This window comes from Lissotriton vulgaris, chromosome 8, assembly GCF_964263255.1.
Source record: "Lissotriton vulgaris chromosome 8, aLisVul1.2, whole genome shotgun sequence".
NCBI lineage: Eukaryota > Metazoa > Chordata > Amphibia > Caudata > Salamandridae > Lissotriton > Lissotriton vulgaris.
This window is the reverse complement of record NC_141696.1, coordinates 1,166,998,115-1,167,020,994: the sequence shown is the minus strand read 5'-3', so window position 1 is coordinate 1,167,020,994 and position 22,880 is coordinate 1,166,998,115. Positions and strand designations below refer to the sequence as shown.

At 42.9% G+C, this 22,880-nt stretch overlaps 1 protein-coding gene across 3 annotated transcripts in view; it reads left to right on the top strand.

The window, feature by feature from the left end:
• AKAP11 (A-kinase anchoring protein 11) overlaps window positions 1–22,224 on the top strand; it is a 229,971-nt gene extending 207,747 nt beyond the window's left edge. For all 3 annotated transcript variants that reach the window (XM_086935024.1, XM_086935025.1, XM_086935023.1), the window contains one exon: window positions 21,945–22,224. In XM_086935024.1, the coding sequence (XP_086791150.1) occupies window positions 21,945–22,091 (147 nt within the window). In that variant the 3' untranslated portion in view covers window positions 22,092–22,224. The remainder of the gene's footprint in view (window positions 1–21,944) is intronic.
• Window positions 22,225–22,880: the final 656 nt, after the last annotated feature.

The window sequence follows — 22,880 nt, the reverse complement described above, 5'->3', positions numbered from 1 at the left end:
CATGTGCTTCCCCGTTGTCTTGCTCGCCTGTCCTCTCCCACCCTTCTTTCCCACTCCCTCCATTCTCATTGCCTCATCCCCCAACCCTCACTCACTACATCTGTGCTTCTGGACATCAGGACTAAAAATCATTGAAAGCCAACAGATCTTATAGGTGAGACGTATTGGCTTTGCCAATGCTTGACTTAAAAGATTCTTTGAATACTTCAATCTCTTAACTTATTTAAATTTTCTGAATTGTGCACAGTAACTTGACATTCTGGACTGCTATCGGTGAATTGGTTAGCTGCAGATATTAGGTTAGCATTTTCATGCTCACTGAGCAAATGTATAAGCGATGGAACAAATATTTCTTTTTCTTCAGTATTTGCTTGAAAAAATGGCTAACAGTGAAACACAGGGAGTCCATGTAATATTAGCTGTCAAAGTGTAAGTCAAACAGCTGATTAGCTTTTAGGACCTTTGAAAATTTTGGGGATTATCCACAAATGTAAACAGACACTTGAGTAAATCTACACATTAAAGTTCACTTCTGTACTTTTCACTTTTGAGTAACTTCACCACTTTGGTCTATTCACCATTTACAAGTGTAAAGTTACTCAAAAGTGTTGCCTTGCATACCTTCACCACTTGATACAAGGGGTGGAGCCGATTGGATGAGTCTAAAGTTACTGCAGGCAAAAGGAGCAGTGGTAAGTCCAGATGGCCAGCCACTGATACTACAACACCATCACATAGACTGTAATTGAGGTGGGGGACTTAAAAGAAAACCCTGTAGCAAATATTGTTAAATTAAATTATTTAAAACAGTTCAAATGTAAATAAATGTTATTTAATGTTTAAAAAAAGTATCTAAAAAAACTTTTTGTTATATTTACACATTAATAACCTTTTTTTAATGATAAACCTTAATGTAAAATTAGTTTTTTAAATAAATTTTGTGTATCACGATTAGTCATTATTAAAACATAAATATGTATGTTCCCTTTTAGGTAGGAGCTGTTTTTAATTTAAACTTCTGAAAAATATTTCAATTTACCATATTCAAAATAGTGGCATTTTAAATTTAAATCAAGTTATTAGTGCTGTAACATGTTTTATTATGTGATACATTTAAAATGAATATAAAAATTAATTACATCAATATTTAACATAAAATGTTTCATTTTTTTCTTTTTTTAAGTTTAAGAAACTTCTTTTCCCAATATTTCACCATAGGGAGATCTCCGCCACTGGGGTTGATCTCTCCCTATGTTACAGTATAGAGAAAATTAAAAAAGTTTATTAACCTTTGAAAAAAAGATTGAAAATATTTTTGTTAAATATTAATGTACATTTTTAGAGGTCTAAGCTGGAGTTCATTTACTTCAGTTTTTTTTTTTTACCTATATAATATTTAGAAGTGCAGTTTGTGTTTAGCAATGCGCTTACTCTTCTGTGGGTGGGTGTCTGTCCCTTCTTAAACCTTGCTTTATCCAACCAACTCCTTCTCTCTTTCCTTCCGAAACACCACCTCTTTTGCACTAAGAACACACTGTTTTTTAACCACTCCCCCTGTCCCTCCCACATTTCCCATTAAGTTATAAACTTACATGTATGAGGCTCAACCCATGGAAAAGATAGGCGAGACAGAGGTGGAGATTTACACTTGTAGCTTGTTGTAGTACTTTAGTAGTAAAATTGCAGTACTTCAAGTTCTAAGAAATGCAGTTTGTAAATAGGCTTCGTTGTGTCTTGTTGCATGCCAGTGGTTAATCCTTGGGTATCACCACATAACTGTATTATTATCCGCTTACCTGTGTGGGTAGTCATGTATATCTGCAGATCTAAGACAACATACACAGATCACCAACCCCCATGGTCTAAATCATAGTTTATGGAACAGTATAGAGGCTGAAACAGCAACTATCATGAGTCTTGCAGAGTTTTCTTTTTTTTTTTACTCATGAGTTTTCCTACTTGTATACCAAGAAGCAAACCATCACTACAGTTGTACGGTGAAGATGTATGTAAACATCATTTTATGTGATAGACTACTAGTCGCAGATTCTTTAACTTTGAATTTTCCTTGCGTCCGACTGTATATGGAAGTTGTTTCATTAGCAATATCCCTTCACGCTGGTAGGTGGTGTTCGGCTGTTTGTGCGTCGTCGCCATCGTCCGTGCCAGAACTGAAGTCGGCACTGACACCAGTTCTTTTCTTCCCACCCTAGCCTTTAATCACTGTTTGACTGCAATTTTCTGAAGTTTTGTCGAGTGTTTTTTGTGGTTTTGTCCTCCTGGTGTGTAGGATGTCCTCTAGGAAGACAGGATTCAAGGCTCCTCTTCTGCCTGTGGTGTTTGCAGTGCAGCCACGATTTTCCAGGACCCGGAGCGACCATCACCCAACTAACAGAGTTCTATGAGGCCATGCACATGTGGTCATCACTGGTTCTGAGGGGAACACATCTAGTTGTGCGCCGGTGGCTCCGGTTCAAGAGGACCCCATGGATCCATTACTCGATCTGGGCTGCTGCGAGTCGTATCAACTGGACCTTCCCCGATGCCCGTCCTGATGCCAATGCGCCACCGATAGCACCATCCCCATTGTGATCCCCCGTCTCCGATATGGAACTGGATGGGCGTTGCCAGACTCTGATGCTGACAGGATTCTTGCCTCCTAGATTAGAGCCTGAGCCCTTTTCTCTTGGGCGAGGACTCGGTAAAATGGTAGTGGTTGCTGGACTCTTGAGAATAGTAGCCATATGAGGAAGACCCTAGCATGTACTGGTGTGAGGAATTGGGTGAAGCCAGTGGACTTCCAGATATTGGTATGCTTTCTCCCACTACCGTGACTACAAATGAGGGAGCTTTATACGTAGTGGTGGTGCGGAGGGCGGCTGAGGTCAGTTCCTCTCGGTGGCAGTCAGTCAAAACTAACATCTTGCTCGATGTGCTTCAACCAGGAGTCTCCACATCGGAACCACTACTAACGTTCATCGGCCCCCTCACTGATGTCCTTTTGGGGACTTGGGCCAAACCCAACACGTGCTCCTGTGAATAGGACCATTGTCCGCCATCACTGCCCTGCTCCAGGGGACCTCACTTCTTCACCCAACACCCTACCCCGGAGAGTTTAGTGGTTCAAGCCTCAACATCCCATGGTGCATTCCCTACTGCCCCCCCTCCCCTTTTACAGGGATTCCAAGAGGCTGGAACACGTTGTCTTCTGTCAACCTATCATTGTGAACACTGCTTGTCTGTTGGGCCTACATGCCCACGGCATGGTTGCATAGGTGCTGCCATGTGTTCCGGAGGAGGCTCGCCATTTTCTCTCAGGCTGTTGCTGATAGTAGAGAGACAGCAAAGTTCACTATCCACTGTGGACTTGACCCAACCGATTCACTGGCCAGAGCTGTTTAATCGACGGTGCCCTGAGGCACACCGCCTGGTTGAGGACGTCTGGCTTTTCAGGGGATGTCCAAGCATCCCTATGGACATGCCGTTCGATGGCACCTGTCTCTTCGGAGACAAGGTGGATTTGACGCTGGAGCGCTTCAAGGATAGTCAGGCTTCACCCTTTCTATGGCCCCATGTCACCCCCACAATCTGCCTTTCATGGCTACAGAAGATGCTTCAAAACTGCACATGACAGAGGGTGCGGTAGACACACAGACCTCATGGGTCGGGTAGCCAGCGGTCTGGTCTGTCCACTAACCTCCAAACCCTCCTAATCTGCCCCTTTACCACCATGAGCATCCAGTTTGTGGCTGGATTCACCATCACCTGCCCCACTTGAAATCCATTACACCAGACAGGTGGGTTTTCTGAAGGGGCTATGTCCTGCCCTTCATGACAACCACTCCCTCCATGCCACCGTCTCACGACTGACTGACGGAGGATCATCTGTCCCTTTCACAGCAAGGAAGTTATGGCTTTCTTGGTCAAGGGAGCTGTAGAGAGGTTTCCAGTGCCAGTAGTAGGGTGTGGTTGCTATTCCAGCTACTTTCTGGTTCTCAAAGAAAGACAAAGGCCTTTGTCCTATTCTAGAGCAGGCCCTCAACTTCTTCCTCAAGATGGAGAAACTCATAACACCCATGTTGGCTCAGGTCATGTCTGCCCTGAACCCAGGATACTGTATAGTAGTGTTGGACTTGCAGGCCGTCTACTTCCACATTCCTGTCCTTCCTGCCCACCTGTGCGATCTGCGGTTTATGGTAGGCCACGAGCATTTTCAGTTCACTGTGATGGCCTTATGAATGCCCTTCCGGTTTTCACCAAGGTGATGGCAGTGGTTGCAGTTCATCTGTGGGGTCCGGGGGCCAGTCATTCCCTATCTCTGTGACTGACTGTTAAAGGCATGCTCACCCCAGGCTGTCATCTCCCACCTCCAGACTGCGGCAAACCTCTTGCACTTTCTGGGGTTTACAGTCAACATTGCAAAGTCACACCTGACTCCCACTCAGATTTCAGTTGCAATGATTTGGTATGCAGAGATTTAAAAATGTGCCTAGGAATGTTTCGATCCACTGGTTGTCTGAGAATCTGCCTGAGTGAACTCCTCTAGCAAGATGATCTTTGTTGGGTAACCTGGCTATGTCTGGTGAGCAGCTGATTTGGTCACCCTTTCCAGGACGTCTTCTCAGTCACTTGAGCCTGTGAATCGAGAAGCCATTGTTGTGTTAGTAGTTGAGTATAATGGATCGGAAGAGTGTAATTTCTCCCTTCTTATTTGTTAGGTTGTGCATGGTGAGGTGGTCTTTATCTCAGTTGTGGTCACAATGTTCTGTTGGCAAGGCACCCACAAAAGGCACTGGTGTAGCCGTGAGCAATCAGACTACTCAATCCTAGAAGTAGGGACGGGGGGTTAAAATAAAAATATCTCCCTAATGCAGAGGTCTTCAAACTTTTGGATGCCGAGACCCCCCTGTCAACATTTTCAGGCGTAAGGACCCCCACCTGACAAAAATTTCTAAACCCTGTGTGGGTGACAAGAGTACCCAAGTGACTGCACGGCGAGCGATGCAACAGTGTGAGAGTAGGGTAAAAGGAGTGACTGCAGGGTGATTGAGGTGACCATATGAATTTGGATTTGACTGGAAGTGCAGAGTGGGACAACTTAATGCATGGTTAGTGATGGCCTTGTTTGAGTGAGCTACAGATTGAGCAGTGAGGGGGGGGGGACAGGTGAGTGAAGTGTCACATGAGTGCAGGGTGAGTAGTGTGCTCATGTGACTACAGGATGAGGTACAGGGTGAACAACGCAAGCGCATTGCTAGTGCAGAGTGATCACTGTGAGTGCAGGGTGATCGGGTGAATGTTGTGAGTGCATGGTGATCAGTGTGAGTGCACTGTGACTGCAGGGTGAGCGGGTGAATGGTGTGAGTGCATGGTGATCAGTGGGTGTGCAGCGTGATCAGTGTGAGTGCAGGGTGAGCAGGTGAATGGTGTGAGTGCATGGTGATCAGTGTGAGTGCATTGTGATCACTGTAAGTGCAGGGTGAGTGGGTGAATGTTGTGAGTGCATGGTGATCAGTGTGAGTGCATTGTGATCACTGTAAGTGCAGGGTGAGCGGGTGAATGTTGTAAGTGCATGGTGATCAGTGTGAGTGCATGATGATCAGTGTGAGTGCATTGTGATTGCTGTGAGTGCATGGTGATCAGTGTGAGTGCAGCTCGATCAGTGTGAGTGCAGGGTGAGCGAGTGAATGGTGTTAGTGCCTGGTGATCAGTGTGAGTGCATTGTGATTGCTGTGAGTGCATGGGGATCAGTGTGAGTGCATTGTGATCAGTGTGAGTGCATTGTGATCAGTGTGAGTGCATTGTGATCACAATTAGTGCATTGTGATCACAATTAGTGCATTGTGATCACTATTAGTGCATTGTGATCACTATTAGTGCATGGTGATCACTATTAGTGCCTGGTGATCAGTGTGAGTGCATTGTGATTGCTGTGAGTGCATTGTGATTGCTGTGAGTGCATGGTGATCAGTGTGAGTGCATTGTGATCAGTGTGAGTGCATTGTGATCAGTATGAGTGCATTGTGATCAGTGTGAGTGCATTGTGATCAGTGTGAGTGCATTGTGATCGCTGTGAGTGCATTGTGATCACTATTAGTGCATTGTGATCACTATTAGTGCATTGTGATCACTATTAGTGCATGGTGATCACTATTAGTGCATGGTGATCAGTGTGAGTACATTGTGATCGCTGTGAGTGCAGGGCGACTGAAAGTGAAGGCGAGAATGAGGAGTGAGTTGTCTGAATACAGGGTGCATTCCCAGAAACTTGAAGCGTAGGGTTTCAGATATAAGTTAAACTATTGCTATAATGGCATTAATCGGGGATCGAGGGTGGAGGAAATAAATAATGTGCTGATACAGCTCATTATTTTGATGGCCCAGAAATAAGCAGTCACCTAAAGCTGTATTTTTAGCACTTATCTGTGAATACTTAGAACAACAAATATAAATAGAAAGCACTTTTAATTGTGTTCTAGGGCTGCCTCAATGATCCATGACTGATAATTAAAGAGAGCAAAGACAGAAAAGTCACATAGCTAATTAATACATACTTTTTTATTTATAACTCTATTTAGTGTCAAGAGCAGGTCTCTGCGGGCTCTTTAAACAACACACAGCAGGCATTTTTCTTTTGGCTACCCAACTTTATATTTCTTTTCATTAAATGCATTCTCACACTACAGCCGTAAGTGTAAAAATACAAATGTAAGGAATAGGCAGAGTGGGGGCCCAGGGGGTACTGGAACCATTACAAAAACTAAGCCTAGATAACCAGTTAACAAAGGCATGTAAATATGCAAATGGTCTTTAAAGATCTGTGAAAAGCTGATGCGGCCGGAGATAAGACTCCAGACACCTCCCAGCCGAGCCCCCAGCAGCACGAGCTGCACTGCAGCAGCCCGGGCTGAGAGACACTACGGGGAAGGAGGGGGGCTGAAGCAATGGGCCTTGGCAGAAGTGTGAAGGGAATGCGCAACCCCCTTCCTATCACTCCACAGCCCCCCTGGGGGTCGCGCCCCAAAGTTTGAAGACCCCTGCCCTAATGTCTTGGACTAGACCAATATAGCCAATGGTTCTAAAATTAGGGCAGCCCTCTTTAGCCTCCCCAATGGGTTTCCAAAGTGGAGGACTAACTAGAGATTTCATCGAGACACCTGTAGCAGCTAGGAAAGACAATTATAGATTCCCCTGTGGAAACTCTATATTCCCATATCTATGCTGGAGAATGCTTGAGGAACATGTAACTGGGAGCATGCTGCTTTGTACTCACCAGTCCCGGTACTTAGGATTTGTAAACTGGGTGATGGTTTGCCTTGGAGGTTGTTTGGTTTATGGTGCTGTCTGATGCCCGTTGGGTTTACTCCTTGCTGCACCTCTCCATGCCCCATCTCACACCTGAGCCTCTGCGCTTTCTGGCTGGTGAGGGAAAGATCAAGCATTTGCCTCCTGAAGTCAAAAGCCCCTTTCAGTTTTTGTATTTGGTTGCTATACTTATGAAAATGAGGTGAAATCTTTGTCCAGGCAGTATTATCTATCATGTTGTCAAATCATAAACTTATGATGTAATACTATTAAACAACGTGCAGCATAATTTGCCTTTTCTTGCTGCATAATTTAGTCGTCATGTCCTATAATTGGGTGCTGTCTAGCTGCATGATTCCAATGACCCTGGTGATAGCACTGTGTGTTTTCACAAGGAGCACACCTTTTCACTAAGTATTATGATTTGTGCTGTCTCACTTTCCAAAGTCAAAAACAGAAATCTGCTATTCTCCCCAGATCCCTGGGTCTACTGATGTTTTTTCACAATCATTAATACCACCTGCTCCCCTAGCCTCATTAGTCTTTTAAGTGCCATGCTTGCGATGAGTGCTGCTTGAGCTCTTGTAATTTTACAGCGACAACATGGTTGAATCTTTTGAGCTGTTTCAGTAATGTGGCAAACTGCTGATCGTGCAGCCCTACTACATCCTCCAGAGCATATGAAGTGGAGGTTGCTGCTTCTGTAGCAGTAAGACTCTCAGTGATGGTCAACTGAAAGTCAAGGAAAAAACACGAGTCTTCCTGTGATGGTCTAATGATAAAACAAGATAACCTATTATATGTTGCCAACTGGATCAGGCTGGTAAACAACTTCTTATACCAAGTGCGAGTTTTACGTCTCGCATTGTATGGCTGAAGAACGTGGTCATTCTTATTCAGATATTGTCCATCTTTAAGAGGACCGAAGACTGGACTGAGTCTCTTGTCCAGCACCGAATGGCGTAAGAACCTGCCAGGAGTTCTAAGCAGTTGATTTGTAACCTCCGTTCTTGAGGAGACCACAATCCTCCTGTGGAAAACTCTGCCCCCCCCCCCAGCCTTGTCTGCTGGCATCGTATTCTATCACTAGGTCTGAGGCGGACCCGAATATTGCCCGACCGTTCCAGGCCTCCATGTGTTCTGACCACCACGTGATCTCCTCTTGAGCTTCCTCCTACAGAGGAACTTTGTAAGAGTATGAGCGGCCCCTCCCTAAGTGTGTGTGTTGCTTTGAGGCGTTTAAGCACTTGATAATGAGGAGGGCCTGGGAAGGTGGCCTGCATGGAGGCGGAGAGAAGACCCACAAGTGGGCTAATTGTCTGAGTGAGATCTGAGGTTTGGTGAGGGAACGTCTCAATTTGAGACTCATTTTTGAAATCTTTCTGGTTGGAATACTGAGAGTGGAGGAAGCATTAACACAAAGCCTAAAAAGGTAGGGGTCTGTGAGAGCGTTAGGACGATTTTGTCTCGTTCACCACAAACCCAAACCCAAAAGAAGATCCTCTGCCGTTTTGAGGTGGTGCAAGAGTTGGTGGGGGCATGCATCCATGAAGAGCATGTCATCCAGGTAGACCATCAATCGGTTACCCCGAGCTCCCAGGAACTCCACTGCTGGTCTGAGGACCTTGGTGAAGCATCAGGGAGCCAAGGGCAGTAAACTCGTATGTCTGGTGTCGCCAAATGAATTGGCGGAAACCGCGATGAGGAGGAAAGATTGGGATAACCAGGGAGGTGCCTTTTAAATCCAGCCGTACCATCTAGTCCAGAGGTCGTAGGACATCCCTGAGGAGATGCTGAATTTAATGGTAACCAGGTAAAGAATTAGGCGCACGCCTAAAAGTAAGGGCAAAGTAAAGTAGACGTAATTAGGGGAGTGCTTCAAGGGAGATGGATAGGTTACCACTCTATCCCACACGACCCAAAAAGAGAGTTTCTGAGTCCTCAAGTTATACCTTCAAATTACTCCCTGAGCTCCACAACAATATAAATTACAAAAACATAGTCACATCTTTCACATTGTACACATAAGTGCAGGAGTAATCATATAGTCTCTGTCTCCAAAGTAAAAAACAGTGCGTGCAAACAAGTCGCTGTAGAACACAACTTCCAAATGTCCAATAGGTTGAATCAATCCAAAGTACTTTATTGTAAGTATTCCAAACTTCTCGCAGCCAACACGTGTTTCGTCAGATGCTAATAAATGCATCCATAACTTCATCAGGGCTTAAATACTTGATTCTTATCCTTAAGTAGAAGTAGAAACAGTCACATACAAATTAAAGTATTCTATTGTTTCTTCATCATCAGAAAAAGACTGATCGATTTGTTTAATGATCCACGTCACTATTGATTATATAAAGAACAATGTCTCGAAAATATGAAATATCCTATTCATATATTATGCCTTTTATTTGTTCCCTTAGCATTGAATAATCCAAATGGCCGAGTACACGGACGGCCAAAACAGACTCCTCCGTCTCTCAAATCATAAACACAAGTGTGTGCCGCTCAAGAGTTCCCAAGCTTATCTCCTCTTAAAGTCTGTCTCTTTAGTACAGTCCCAAAGTTCGTCTGTTACATTATCATGGAAACACGGGTACGTGTGTCTGCTCCGAGCGAAGCCGTATCCTGCAGTCGAGACTGCAGGATACGGCGTGTTGGCTGCGAGAAGTCACACGTAGTCTACCAATCACCTACCAGTGCTTAGGGGTACCACTAAGAAAAGTCTTCCAGACCCAATCTGATGCCTGGAAGGTAAGGATACTGCAGCTAGATCATGTCTCTACCAGATAAGACATTACCGAAGGTAAGTAACTTGTCCTCATCAGGTGCTGTGGCTTTATGCTCTTGTATTGCTATTTACCTGTGAGCCTTTTAAGCCCATGCTCTTTGGAGATGGCTCAGAAGGTGATTTGGGTTAGTTTCTGGTACACATAAATAACAAAATGGAAAACTCTTTCCCAGTGGTGGAGCCAGCTGGGGTACTGCAATTTGAAAGATGGCGTTCCACCCAAACACAAATAGAGCAGATGGACCAACGGTTTGACAAACCGGGTACTCCATTGCATGCTCGATATATTCAGTGGCCCCAAGCTGCGAGTTCTGTAAACAGGGCTGTAATGTCCCTCCTCCATTCTCGTTTGCAGTAAATGAGCTCTTGGATAATGGTGTAACAGGCCTGTAGATATTGTCCTTTTCTCATCCCATTTACATGCAGTTTTCCAAGGGTGCTCGGCCATCCAGACTTGCCGCTGCAGCCCTGCGGACGGCTCCCAGGCACAACTTGTTAGGCTTTCCAAATGCGTTCTGCCGACTACTGTAAATCATGTCCTTATCTTGTTTTACAACTCCAATATTAGCCTCCTCTTGGAAAGGCAAATGTAATGCCACACCTGTCATCATCCAGTGGCCGATGGGGCCAAGCAGTGTCGGTAGTCCTAAAACTAGTCCATTATACTATCCATACTTTCAGGCACAAGTCACCGGCTCAGTCACTGCAGTAAGAGGGCAACCCCCCCCCCCCCCATTGTTCCCCATTGAGCGGTTTCAAGGGGCCTGGAAGAAGCCCATACTATCTGGAGACAGCTTTACAATATTTTACAGCTCCTGAGCTACTACTGGTCTTTTTTTTCAATGTTGCCAGAGCTGTTGGCCGTAGCAAGGTCATAACTGTTTACTTTCACTTTAAATTAATAAATTATATTTGGAAAATTAAATTCAGTCAGAGAAGCAATAGATCATTGCTGATTCATGGCAGAACATTGGGTGACCGTGTATAAACAATTTGATTCTGTATGCTATGGGGCAGGTTTTGAAGGAACCGCACTTTTTTTGCACTCTGGCTGGAAGCAGCTAACAAAGTTGAAAAGTTAGCAATTTAGAACGTCCTGCCGAAATTTGGAGGCTAGTTTAGGCGACCCCAGAGTACTGCCTTTATTAAGCATTTAGCAAAATAATACTTTTATTTCATCTTTTTTATTATGGCCACACAGTGTTTGCCCTTCTCAATTATAACATGCATCTCTCTACTCCTATTACATGTGCCTTATTAATCACTGGCCCACAGTGCTGCTTCTTATTGATCAGAGCCTTACAGTGCTACTATTTAGCTATTAGGCCCTCGGGATGCTGCTCATTATTAATCCTTTTCCTGTTAGTCCTACTCCTTTTCTAGGTCTCTGCTACTAACTCCAGTTGTGTACAGCCCCAATAGTTACAGTAACAGTGGCTATTTCTCATGTGGCCAGTACTTGTGCAGCCTCCTTCCCGTCACTCCCTCTCGCTCTCTCACCCTCTTGCTCCCCTCAGCTGTCTTCTTCTCAGAATATTTTCCGATTTCCTCAGCTTAGCATAGTTATCTGAGTGCGGGAGCTCAGACGTACAGCAAATACATCATGGGTCAGTGCCAGCCCCCTTATCAGCATCCAGGACCTCCCACCCCATGGATCACACACAGTAGCACTTCCACCAATGCCTGCCATCAGCCTCCAACCACTTACTTTGCCTCCACCAATGGTGTTCTCTCTTCAACTTTTTAGGTCTCGGCTGTCGAAAGCAGCGCATACGCTTCTCTAGGCATCGAGAGCTTCTTGGAATCAATGCAGGTTCCTAAGCTCTCGGAGGCGGAGTTGAAGCCCTGCCCATCTTTCTAATTGGTTTTTGTCATGTATGCAAAACGTAGGCTTTTCATTGTAAAGGAGGCTTCTTAGTCCCTCCTTGTTTCTGCCTTGTCTCCTTTTCGCCACACCCACCAGGATTTGATCTTTTACTGGCGGCGTGACACTCTCTCTCATTAGCTGGGACGCACTATGTTTTCCATACAATGCAAATAGCTTTATGTGCCTTGTTTTTTACTGTATTACAGAGTGCGGCGGCAGCTTCAGGCACACCGCGCTCCATTTATTTACTTATTTGCCTGGAGGACATGTGGCTGCGCGGTGGGGGACGGGGGGCTCGCCACGCCAGGCAGACAGAATCCATAGTGTCGACATGCCTGTTAGGGCGCAGAGTTCAGTCCTTCTGTGATGGGTTCAGTGAGGGAAAGGAAATACCATCGCTGTGATGTGGGGGAGGGGATTGAAAACATGAACTTGCCCGCTCAGATGTTGCCCTTTCCAATGCTTGCAAAGTAAGCAATAATAACATTTAACAGCAGCCGTTTTCGTTTAGGATAAATAAATGCGGCATGATGTGTATTTACACTGGGTCCTTCTCTCCAGACTTTGCGTCTTTCTATGACCCGACTCAGTGCAATAGTAACTTTTTTGGGAAAAACTGCGAGGCGGGGTAGCACTTTATTCACCTAATGTTCGATATTGTCATTGGCCGCATCCGTGACTCTAACCCCGGAGGGTTCTGCTGGTAGCTTTCTTGTGTTTTTTTGTCTCGCTTTCTTCTGCACATTCCTGTGACGTGGAGCTCGTTTTACAGGCACAAGTGATAGAGAGAGAGAGGACGGGAATGGCGGGGTTGGAGAGCGCGAGCTGGTTTGTCCAGAAACAGCCTCTGGCTGAGTAAAAGAAACTTGCAGCTTTCACCCGTAGACTGTGAGAGCCAAAGACCAATGTTATTGAGCTTCTAGTCCATTTGCAATATTAAGATAGTAACGGATAATTCAAGGCTGTTAACCTGCACACGAATTGTTGAATCTTTTGGCTGAAGAAGGCCAAAATTGTGAGCAGTGGGCAATAAGTGACGTCATTTTCTGAGCGACCTGCATTCCAGACACTTCAGCGAGGTCTCTTATTCCACACAGGCAGCAACAGTTTGGCAGCTGTTCAAACAGGAAAGGAAGTCTGAAGGGTCACGCAGCCATTACATCAGGCAGGGCGTGGGCGAGAATGTGGATTCTGACTGTCTAGCAGAGAAAAACGTCTTTTAACTTCTCATACCTTGTGTTTTCCACAGCATTTACTACCACAGCTGTGTAGTTTCGAATGGCTGTAAATAACAGCTGTAATTTTGAACTGGTTTATGGGTGCACAATGTATCGGCAAAGGAATTGTCAAAGGCTGAGCTCTCCATTCTGGTATTTGTACTCATGACCTGCAAGTCACCCCAGATTTCAGCAGCGAGAGCTTAACTCCCAGATCGCCCTGCCGGGTTATGAGGAAAGCAGATTTCGTGACCCAAATTAAGAACGAAAAATCCCCTGGCATGAATATCATTTGCAATCTAATATGTATTGTGCCAAACAACCTGATGAACGACTGTGCTTGAATGAGACTTCGTCTTCTTAAAATCGTTCACTTGCTGTGGGGCCCAGATGACGTTAATAACCACATCTGCTCCTCGTGAACCTTGAAAATACACAAATCACCAGCACAGATAAAACCAGCATTCGCAATGCAATAGATCTTGCATTACTTAAAGTTTGAGCTATTGGCGTTGCAAATATTAATGCAACGCCAATAGCTCAAACTTTCTGTAATGGAAGACCTATTGCATTGCAAATGCTTGTTGTGCACACAATAAGGCAGTTAAGATTAACTGGAAATTGTGATCAACTTTGCTATGAAAAACGAGCATTAAAAAAACAATAGGTCTCGCTTTTCATTAAGTTAAAGCCATTTGCTTTGCTATACAATACCAGTAGCAAAGCAAATGGCTTTAACTTAATCTAAGGCGAGACCTGTTGCATTTCCAATGCTTGTTTTTAATCATGTAGGTAACGTATATGGGACATTAGCTATACCAGAAAAGAAAAGCTTCCAAAAGAAAGAGAGGAGTGTAAAATTCTTACTGCTTGTGAAACACGCTTCTTCTCCCCCTCTAGGGAGATCATTAGCCTACATGTGCTTTTTAGGTCTCGCCTGAGCCAATGCGCTAGCGCAATGCACCGGCGAGACTATTGTAGGGGCTCCAGGAAATGCTGCCAGAGGGCTTTGGAATGCAGATTATGGCCAGTCCATGTGTGCCGGGCGCACGCTCACCATTTGTTCCCCCACCCCCGCATCAGACTTGAAAGGAATGCGCTCCCCCTCTCCCGCCACAGCAATGCCGAGAGCTTGCTGCTTTATTGCTCTCACTTGAGGCCGTTTTTCACGCTCTTTCTCGTGTACTTCTCCTGTGTACAATCTCTCTGTTGCTTTCTGTCTCAGTAGCTTTTCCCCTGCCCCAGAGTTGCTGCCATGCATGTGCTGCTTTTACCCTCCCCACCTGCTCATCCGTTGCCTCATATGCCCCCAACATGTTTTTTAAACAATTTTGGTCTGGAGGGAGGAGTGTAGCCAGGGATACCAGTGAGCAAATTGCTGTCAGCTCCTCCTTCTTAAACAAATTAACTTTTGCACAACTTCTTTTTCATGCCTTCTGAATTGCTGACCCATCTCGTATATATAAATGTACAAACATTGGCACCCACATCATTCTTCCGGAGCACATGCGCAATGCTTCCCCCCTAAATACCTGTCCCACTCTCCGTGTTGCTGTCTCCCTCATTTTGCGAGTTTTCTCGTGTGCCCAAACCCCCACCCCTTCCACATGCTCTGTGTTGCTTTTGTTTCTCCCCTGCCTCAAGTGTTGCTCAGCCTCTCCTTCAATTGCTGTTTTTGCCCGCCAAGACCTGCCCATCCATTGCCCCACCGGCTCCTTCATTACCCCCTAAGCCCACTGTCTTTCATATTTTGCTACTTCGGACCCTCACACACCCTCACCCTCACACCTCTTCACCCTCACACCTCTTCACCCTCACACACCCATCCTCACACCCCCTACCTCACCCTCACCCTCACACCCCCTACCTCACCCTCACCATCACACCCCCTCACCCTCACCCTCACACCCCCTCACCATCACACATCCTCACACATCCTCACCCTCACCCCCTCACCCTCACACACCCTCACTCACCCCCCTCACCCCCACACACCCTCACCCCCCCTCATACACCCCATCACACCCTCACACCCCCTCACTCACCCTGACACCCCCTCACCTTCACACCCCCTCATCCTCTCACCTTCACACACCCTCACCCTCACTCACCCCTCACCCTCACACCCCCCTCACCCTCACACCCCCCTCACCCTCACACCCCCCTCACCCTCACTCACCCTCACACCCTCACTCACCCTCACTCTCACACACCCTCACCCTCACACACCCTCACCCTCACACACCCTTACCCCCTCACACACCCTTACCCCCTCACCCACCCCCTCACCCACCCCCTCAACCCCTCTCATCCTCACTCACCCTCTCATCCTCACCCCCCCTCACCCTCACACCCTCTCACCCTCACACATCCTCACCCCCTCACCCACCCTCACTCACCCCCTCACCCTCACAACCCTCACACACACACACCCTCACCCTCACACACCCTCACCCACACACCCCCTAACACCCCCTCACACCCTCACACACCCTCACTCACCCCCCTCACCCTCACCCCCCTCACCCTCACACCCCCCTCACCCTCAGACCCCTCTCACCTCCACACACCCTCACACCCCCTCACCATCACACCCCCTCACCATCACACCCTCACACCCCCTCACCCTCACACCCCCTCACCCTCACACCCCCTCACAGTCACACCCCCTCACTGTCACACTCCCTCATCCCCTCACCCCCACACCCTCACACACCATCACACCCTCTCATCCTCACACACCCTCTCACCCTCACCCCCCCTCACCCCCCTCACCCTCCCTCACACATCCTCACACACCCACACCCTCTCATCCTTACACCGCCACACCCCCTCACCCTCACTCACCCTCACACACCCTCACTCACCCTCACACACCCTCACCCTCACACACCATCACCCTCCCACCCCCTCACACACCCTTACATCCTCACCCCCCTCACCCTCACCTCCCCTCACCCACCCTCACACACCCTCTCACCCACCCTCTCACCCTCACACACCCTCACTCACCCTCACACACCCCCAAACCCCCTCACACCCTCACCCTCACACCCCTCTCATCCTCACACCCCCTCGCCCTCCCTCACACACTCACCCTCACACACTCACCAGCATAACAAAACATAGCACAGCATAACAAAACACAGCATAGCATAGCATAATAAAAAAAGCATAGGATAGCAAAACATAGCATAGCATAACAAAACATAGCATAGCAAAACACAACATAGCATAGCATAGCAAAACGAAACATAGCATAACAAAACATAGCATAACAAAACAAAGCATAGCATAAAATAACAAAGCATAGCAAAACAAAACATAGCATAATATAACAAAACATAGCATAGCATAGCATAACAAAACACAGCATAGCATAGCATAACAAAAAAAGCATAGGATAGCAAAACATAGCATAGCATAACAAAGCAAAGCATAGGATAGCAAAACAAAACCGAGCATACCAAAACAAAGCATAGCATAGCAAAACAAAACATAGCATAGCAAAACAAAGCATAGCATGACATAACAAAACAGCAGAACAAAACAAAGCATAGCATAACATAACAAAGCATAACAAAACATAGCGTAGTATAACAAAACATAGCATAACAAAACGCAACAAAACATAGCATAACAAAACACAACAAAACATAGAACAAAACAAAGCATAGCATAACATAAGAAAGCATAGCAAAACAAAACATAGCATATTATAACAAAACACAGCATAGCATAACAAAAAAAGCATAGTATTGCAAAACATAGCATAGCATAACAAAACAAAGCATAGGCTAGCAAAACAAAACATAGCATAACAAAACATAGCATAGCAAAACAAAACATAGCATAGCAAAACAAAGCATAGCATAACATAAGAAAGCATAGCAAAACAAAACATAGCATATTATAACAAAACACAGCATAGCATAACAAAAAAAGCATAGTATTGCAAAACATAGCATAGCATAACAAAACAAAGCATAGGCTAGCAAAACAAAACATAGCATAACAAAACATAGCATAGCAAAACAAAACATAGCATAGCAAAACAAAACATACCATAGCATAACAAAACATAGCATAACAAAACAAAGCATAGCATACCATAATAAAGCATAGCATAACATAACAAAGCATAGCATAACAAAAAAGCATAGTATAGCAAAACATAGCATAAGAAAACACAACAAAACATAGCAGAACAAAACACAACAAAACATAGCAGAACAAAACAAAGCATAGCATAACATAACAAAGCATAGCAAAACAAAACATAGAATAGTATAACAAAACATAGCATAGCATAACAAAGCACAGCATAGCATAACAAAAAAAGCATAGGATAGCAAAACATAGCATAGCATAACAAAACAAAGCATAGGATAGCAAAACAAAACATAGCCTAACAAAACAAAACCTAGCATAGCAAAACAAAACATAGCATAGCAAAACAAAACAAAGCATAGCATAACACAACATAACATAACAAAGCATAGCAAAACAAAACATAGCATAGTATAACAAAACATAGCATAACAAAACACAACAAAACATAGCAGAACAAAACAAAGCATACCATAAAAAAACATAGCATAACAAAACATAGCAAAACACAACAAAGCATAGCATAACAAAACTCACCAGAACATAGCATACTTAACAAAGCATAGCAAAGCATAACAAAACATAGCATAGCGTAACAAAACACAACATAGCATAGCATAACAAAAAAAGCATAGCATAGCAAAATCATAGCAGAACAAAACAAAGCATAGGATAACAAAACATGGCACAGCATAACAAAACAAAACATAGCATAGCAAAACACAACAAAGCATAGCGTAGCATAACAAAACACAACAAAACATAGCGTAGCATACAAAACATAGCAGAACAAAACATAGGATAGCATAACAAAGCATAACAAAACATAGCATAACAAAACATAGCATAACAAAACATAGCAAAACACAACAAAGCATAGCACACCAAAACACACCAAAACATAGCATACATAACAAAGCATAGCAAAGCATAACAAAACATAGCATCGCGTAACAAAACACAACAAAGCATAGCCTAACATAACCAAACAAAGCGTAGCATAGCATAACATAACAAAACATAGCATAACAAAAAATAGCATAGCAAAACAAAGCATAGCATAATAAAACACAACAAAACAGCATAGCATACCAAAACATAGTATAGCATAGCATAGCATAGCATAGCATAACAAAACATAGCATAGCATAACAAAACATAGCATAGCATAACAAAACATAGCATAGCATAATCAAACAAAGCATAGGATAGCAAAACAAAACATAGCATAGCATAACAAAATATAGCATAACATAACAAAACATAGCATAACAAAACATAGCAAAACACGACAAAACATATCATAGCTCAACAAAACACAACAAAACATAGTATAGCAAAACAAAACATATAATAGCATAGCAAAACATAGCATAGCATACCCAACACAACAAAGCATAACAAAGCATAGCATAGCATAGCAAAACAAAGCATAGCATAATAAAACACAACAAAACATAGCATAGCATAACAAAGCATAGCAAACATAGCATGGCATAGCATAACAAAACAAAACATAGGATAGTAAAACAAAACATAGCATAGCATACAGCATCACTCCGCACCACCACAGCATCACTCAGGGGCACCACAACATCACTATGCGCTACCACAGCAACAATCTGTGCAACCATTCAACAACAACTGGTTCAAATATGTTCTCTCAATGTTTCAAGCTTTATTACAAATGTAACAAAAAGATGTTAGTTTCACTTCTGTTCTTGGATTTTCGTCACAATAAAATACACTGAACATAATCTTCACAAAAGTTATTTACAAAAGTTTAAGGTATTGCCATTATAAATTACAATAACTTTTATTTAAGGATTAATTATTTGAAAAAATGAAAGCCATTGTTATTTGTAATATCAATACATGTAAGTCACGTAAATACAACACATATTGCATTACAAATGCTGTAGGTGTCACATTTGCGAAAGTTATAACTATTGGCATTGTAAATGACAAAGCTATTAATTTCGCTATTTTCAAAAGCAAAACATAAATAAAAAATGTGTCATTTACAATACCAATAGCTCAAACTTTCCTAATGCGAGACCTATTGCATTGCAAATGCTTGTTAAATGAGGAGCAGAAGGAAGATAAACTCACCAGAACATAGCATACTTAACAAAGCATAGCAAAGCATAACAAAACATAGCATAGCGTAACAAAACACAACATAGCATAGCATAACAAAAAAAGCATAGCATAGCAAAATCATAGCAGAACAAAACAAAGCATAGGATAACAAAACATGGCACAGCATAACAAAACAAAACATAGCATAGCAAAACACAACAAAGCATAGCGTAGCATAACAAAACACAACAAAACATAGCGTAGCATACAAAACATAGCAGAACAAAACATAGGATAGCATAACAAAGCATAACAAAACATAGCATAACAAAACATAGCATAACAAAACATAGCAAAACACAACAAAGCATAGCACACCAAAACACACCAAAACATAGCATACATAACAAAGCATAGCAAAGCATAACAAAACATAGCATCGCGTAACAAAACACAACAAAGCATAGCCTAACATAACCAAACAAAGCGTAGCATAGCATAACATAACAAAACATAGCATAACAAAAAATAGCATAGCAAAACAAAGCATAGCATAATAAAACACAACAAAACAGCATAGCATACCAAAACATAGTATAGCATAGCATAGCATAGCATAGCATAACAAAACATAGCATAGCATAACAAAACATAGCATAGCATAACAAAACATAGCATAGCATAATCAAACAAAGCATAGGATAGCAAAACAAAACATAGCATAGCATAACAAAATATAGCATAACATAACAAAACATAGCATAACAAAACATAGCAAAACACGACAAAACATATCATAGCTCAACAAAACACAACAAAACATAGTATAGCAAAACAAAACATATAATAGCATAGCAAAACATAGCATAGCATACCCAACACAACAAAGCATAACAAAGCATAGCATAGCATAGCAAAACAAAGCATAGCATAATAAAACACAACAAAACATAGCATAGCATAACAAAGCATAGCAAACATAGCATGGCATAGCATAACAAAACAAAACATAGGATAGTAAAACAAAACATAGCATAGCATACAGCATCACTCCGCACCACCACAGCATCACTCAGGGGCACCACAACATCACTATGCGCTACCACAGCAACAATCTGTGCAACCATTCAACAACAACTGGTTCAAATATGTTCTCTCAATGTTTCAAGCTTTATTACAAATGTAACAAAAAGATGTTAGTTTCACTTCTGTTCTTGGATTTTCGTCACAATAAAATACACTGAACATAATCTTCACAAAAGTTATTTACAAAAGTTTAAGGTATTGCCATTATAAATTACAATAACTTTTATTTAAGGATTAATTATTTGAAAAAATGAAAGCCATTGTTATTTGTAATATCAATACATGTAAGTCACGTAAATACAACACATATTGCATTACAAATGCTGTAGGTGTCACATTTGCGAAAGTTATAACTATTGGCATTGTAAATGACAAAGCTATTAATTTCGCTATTTTCAAAAGCAAAACATAAATAAAAAATGTGTCATTTACAATACCAATAGCTCAAACTTTCCTAATGCGAGACCTATTGCATTGCAAATGCTTGTTAAATGAGGAGCAGAAGGAAGATGCAACGAATCTTGAACGGTCGACCTTGCTGTATATAAAATTGGAAAAAAGAAAAGGGGGAAGGGGTCTCCAGTCTTTCACATCTTGAACAAATTCCTGTACCTTTGCATGTACATATAATGCATAGCCTGTGCCGCTCGGAACCTGATATTTTATTATTGTATTCGTATGCTACCTTTATAAGGTATTGAAACACGTTAAAGATGTGTTGCTTGAGTGCATTGCTTGAGAGTTGCAAAGGGTGTTTATGTATAGGAACTGGTGCTCATGTAAAGTGCTACAATAACCTTACCGTCGTGTTTGCGCTATATTTTGAAAAGTGCGCTAAGTTAAAACAAGCCTTAGAATAAGGAAAGACACATTGATACCCATTTATTGGCTGATTTGTACGAAGTGAAACCAGAAAACCAGGACGCATTGTGGCATCCTTGCTTAAATTGTGTTATCAGGCAAATTATTTTGCTAAAATGCTTTTTTTTCTTCATTATTGCGTATGAAAGCACTTTGAGATGTGAGTTCAGGCTACCAGTTGTACAAAAATAACACTTCAAATTAGTACTTCTCAATGTAGTGCTATAAAGTTCCTATTAAAGAACAGTAGATGTTGTAGCACCCAGGATACTGTGCTGCATGGCTAAATACATATAAGATTCCAAAGGCGAGACCGACTGGCTATGCTAATGCTTCTAGTTATTCAGTTAGGATCTCTATAAACGACTGCGTTAAAATGTTAATGTTAACCTAAATAATAATGCCACAAAAATGTTACTAGATACTATCCCTTTAGGACCTAGTTAAACACATAATTTGCCTTCCATTGCTGCATAATTTGTTCAGACCTAGCGTTGCATGATTGGACCTCCATTACCGCATAATTTCAGTATAGGCTTTAACGAATGTTTTGCTAGTTGTCCACATTAGCAGTTCCGGGTGTTTTGCTACCATATCTGAGTGCTTTTAATCTCTTTATTCCCAGCTTTCAAAAAGACTGAGGGAAAAAGAGTGGAAAGTCGGCGACCTCTTGCACGCTGTGCTGAAGTACTCTGAAATGATGGAGAAGACGTCGGAATCTGAAAGAGGGCCGCACAAACCGTTATTCGGTTGGATTCTGGATAACGTGTGATCATCAGTACATCTCCCAGCATTGATGGGACTGAACGAAAATGCAGGAGCACTTTTGCATCATGAAATCGCTCTGCCAAAGGGTACTGTGTTGTACGTTAGCAGCAATTCATGGAAAATTGGAGAGCAGATAATATTGTGTAGCTCTGGGTTGTCACGCTGAAAGTGTAAATACGGTCTAGCAAATACTGTGCTATTTTCCTGTTCGATATTTGAACGTCGTGACCATCTGTGCTTTGCCGTGTTTACTAGTATTTTGGCCTCCGACAGAAAGCGGGGCTGCGTGAACGTACCTGCCAGATGGAGATAAGTGGTTTGTTTTTGAGCCCCAGGTGTGCGGTATGTGGTCACAATTTCAAATCCTCATTTGCACGCACCATGTGATCCTGGACTTGGGTCTAAGGTCACAAACTGTAAAATTGAAGCACTTAAAAGTTGGAGTGGAATTGTAGGTGGCTAGGCCCACAGCAGCTGGAGGAATGTAGACATCCGATATATATATATATATATATATATATATATATATATATATATATATATATATATATATATATATATATATATATATATATATATATACATATATATATATATAGTTGTAATTGCCATCGTTGGCCTGCGCTTCTTCCATTGTGCCGATAGGGGTCAGCATGGATCTGTTGAAATGCAATGCTCCTTTTATGGGGGCAGATGAGAAACTCCGGCAGTATTATTTCTGGCTGTGTTTAACGGATGGTGTAAGAGTGAATGCAACAATTTCGTTAGAAGTTGCAGAAAAAGGTGAAGTGTA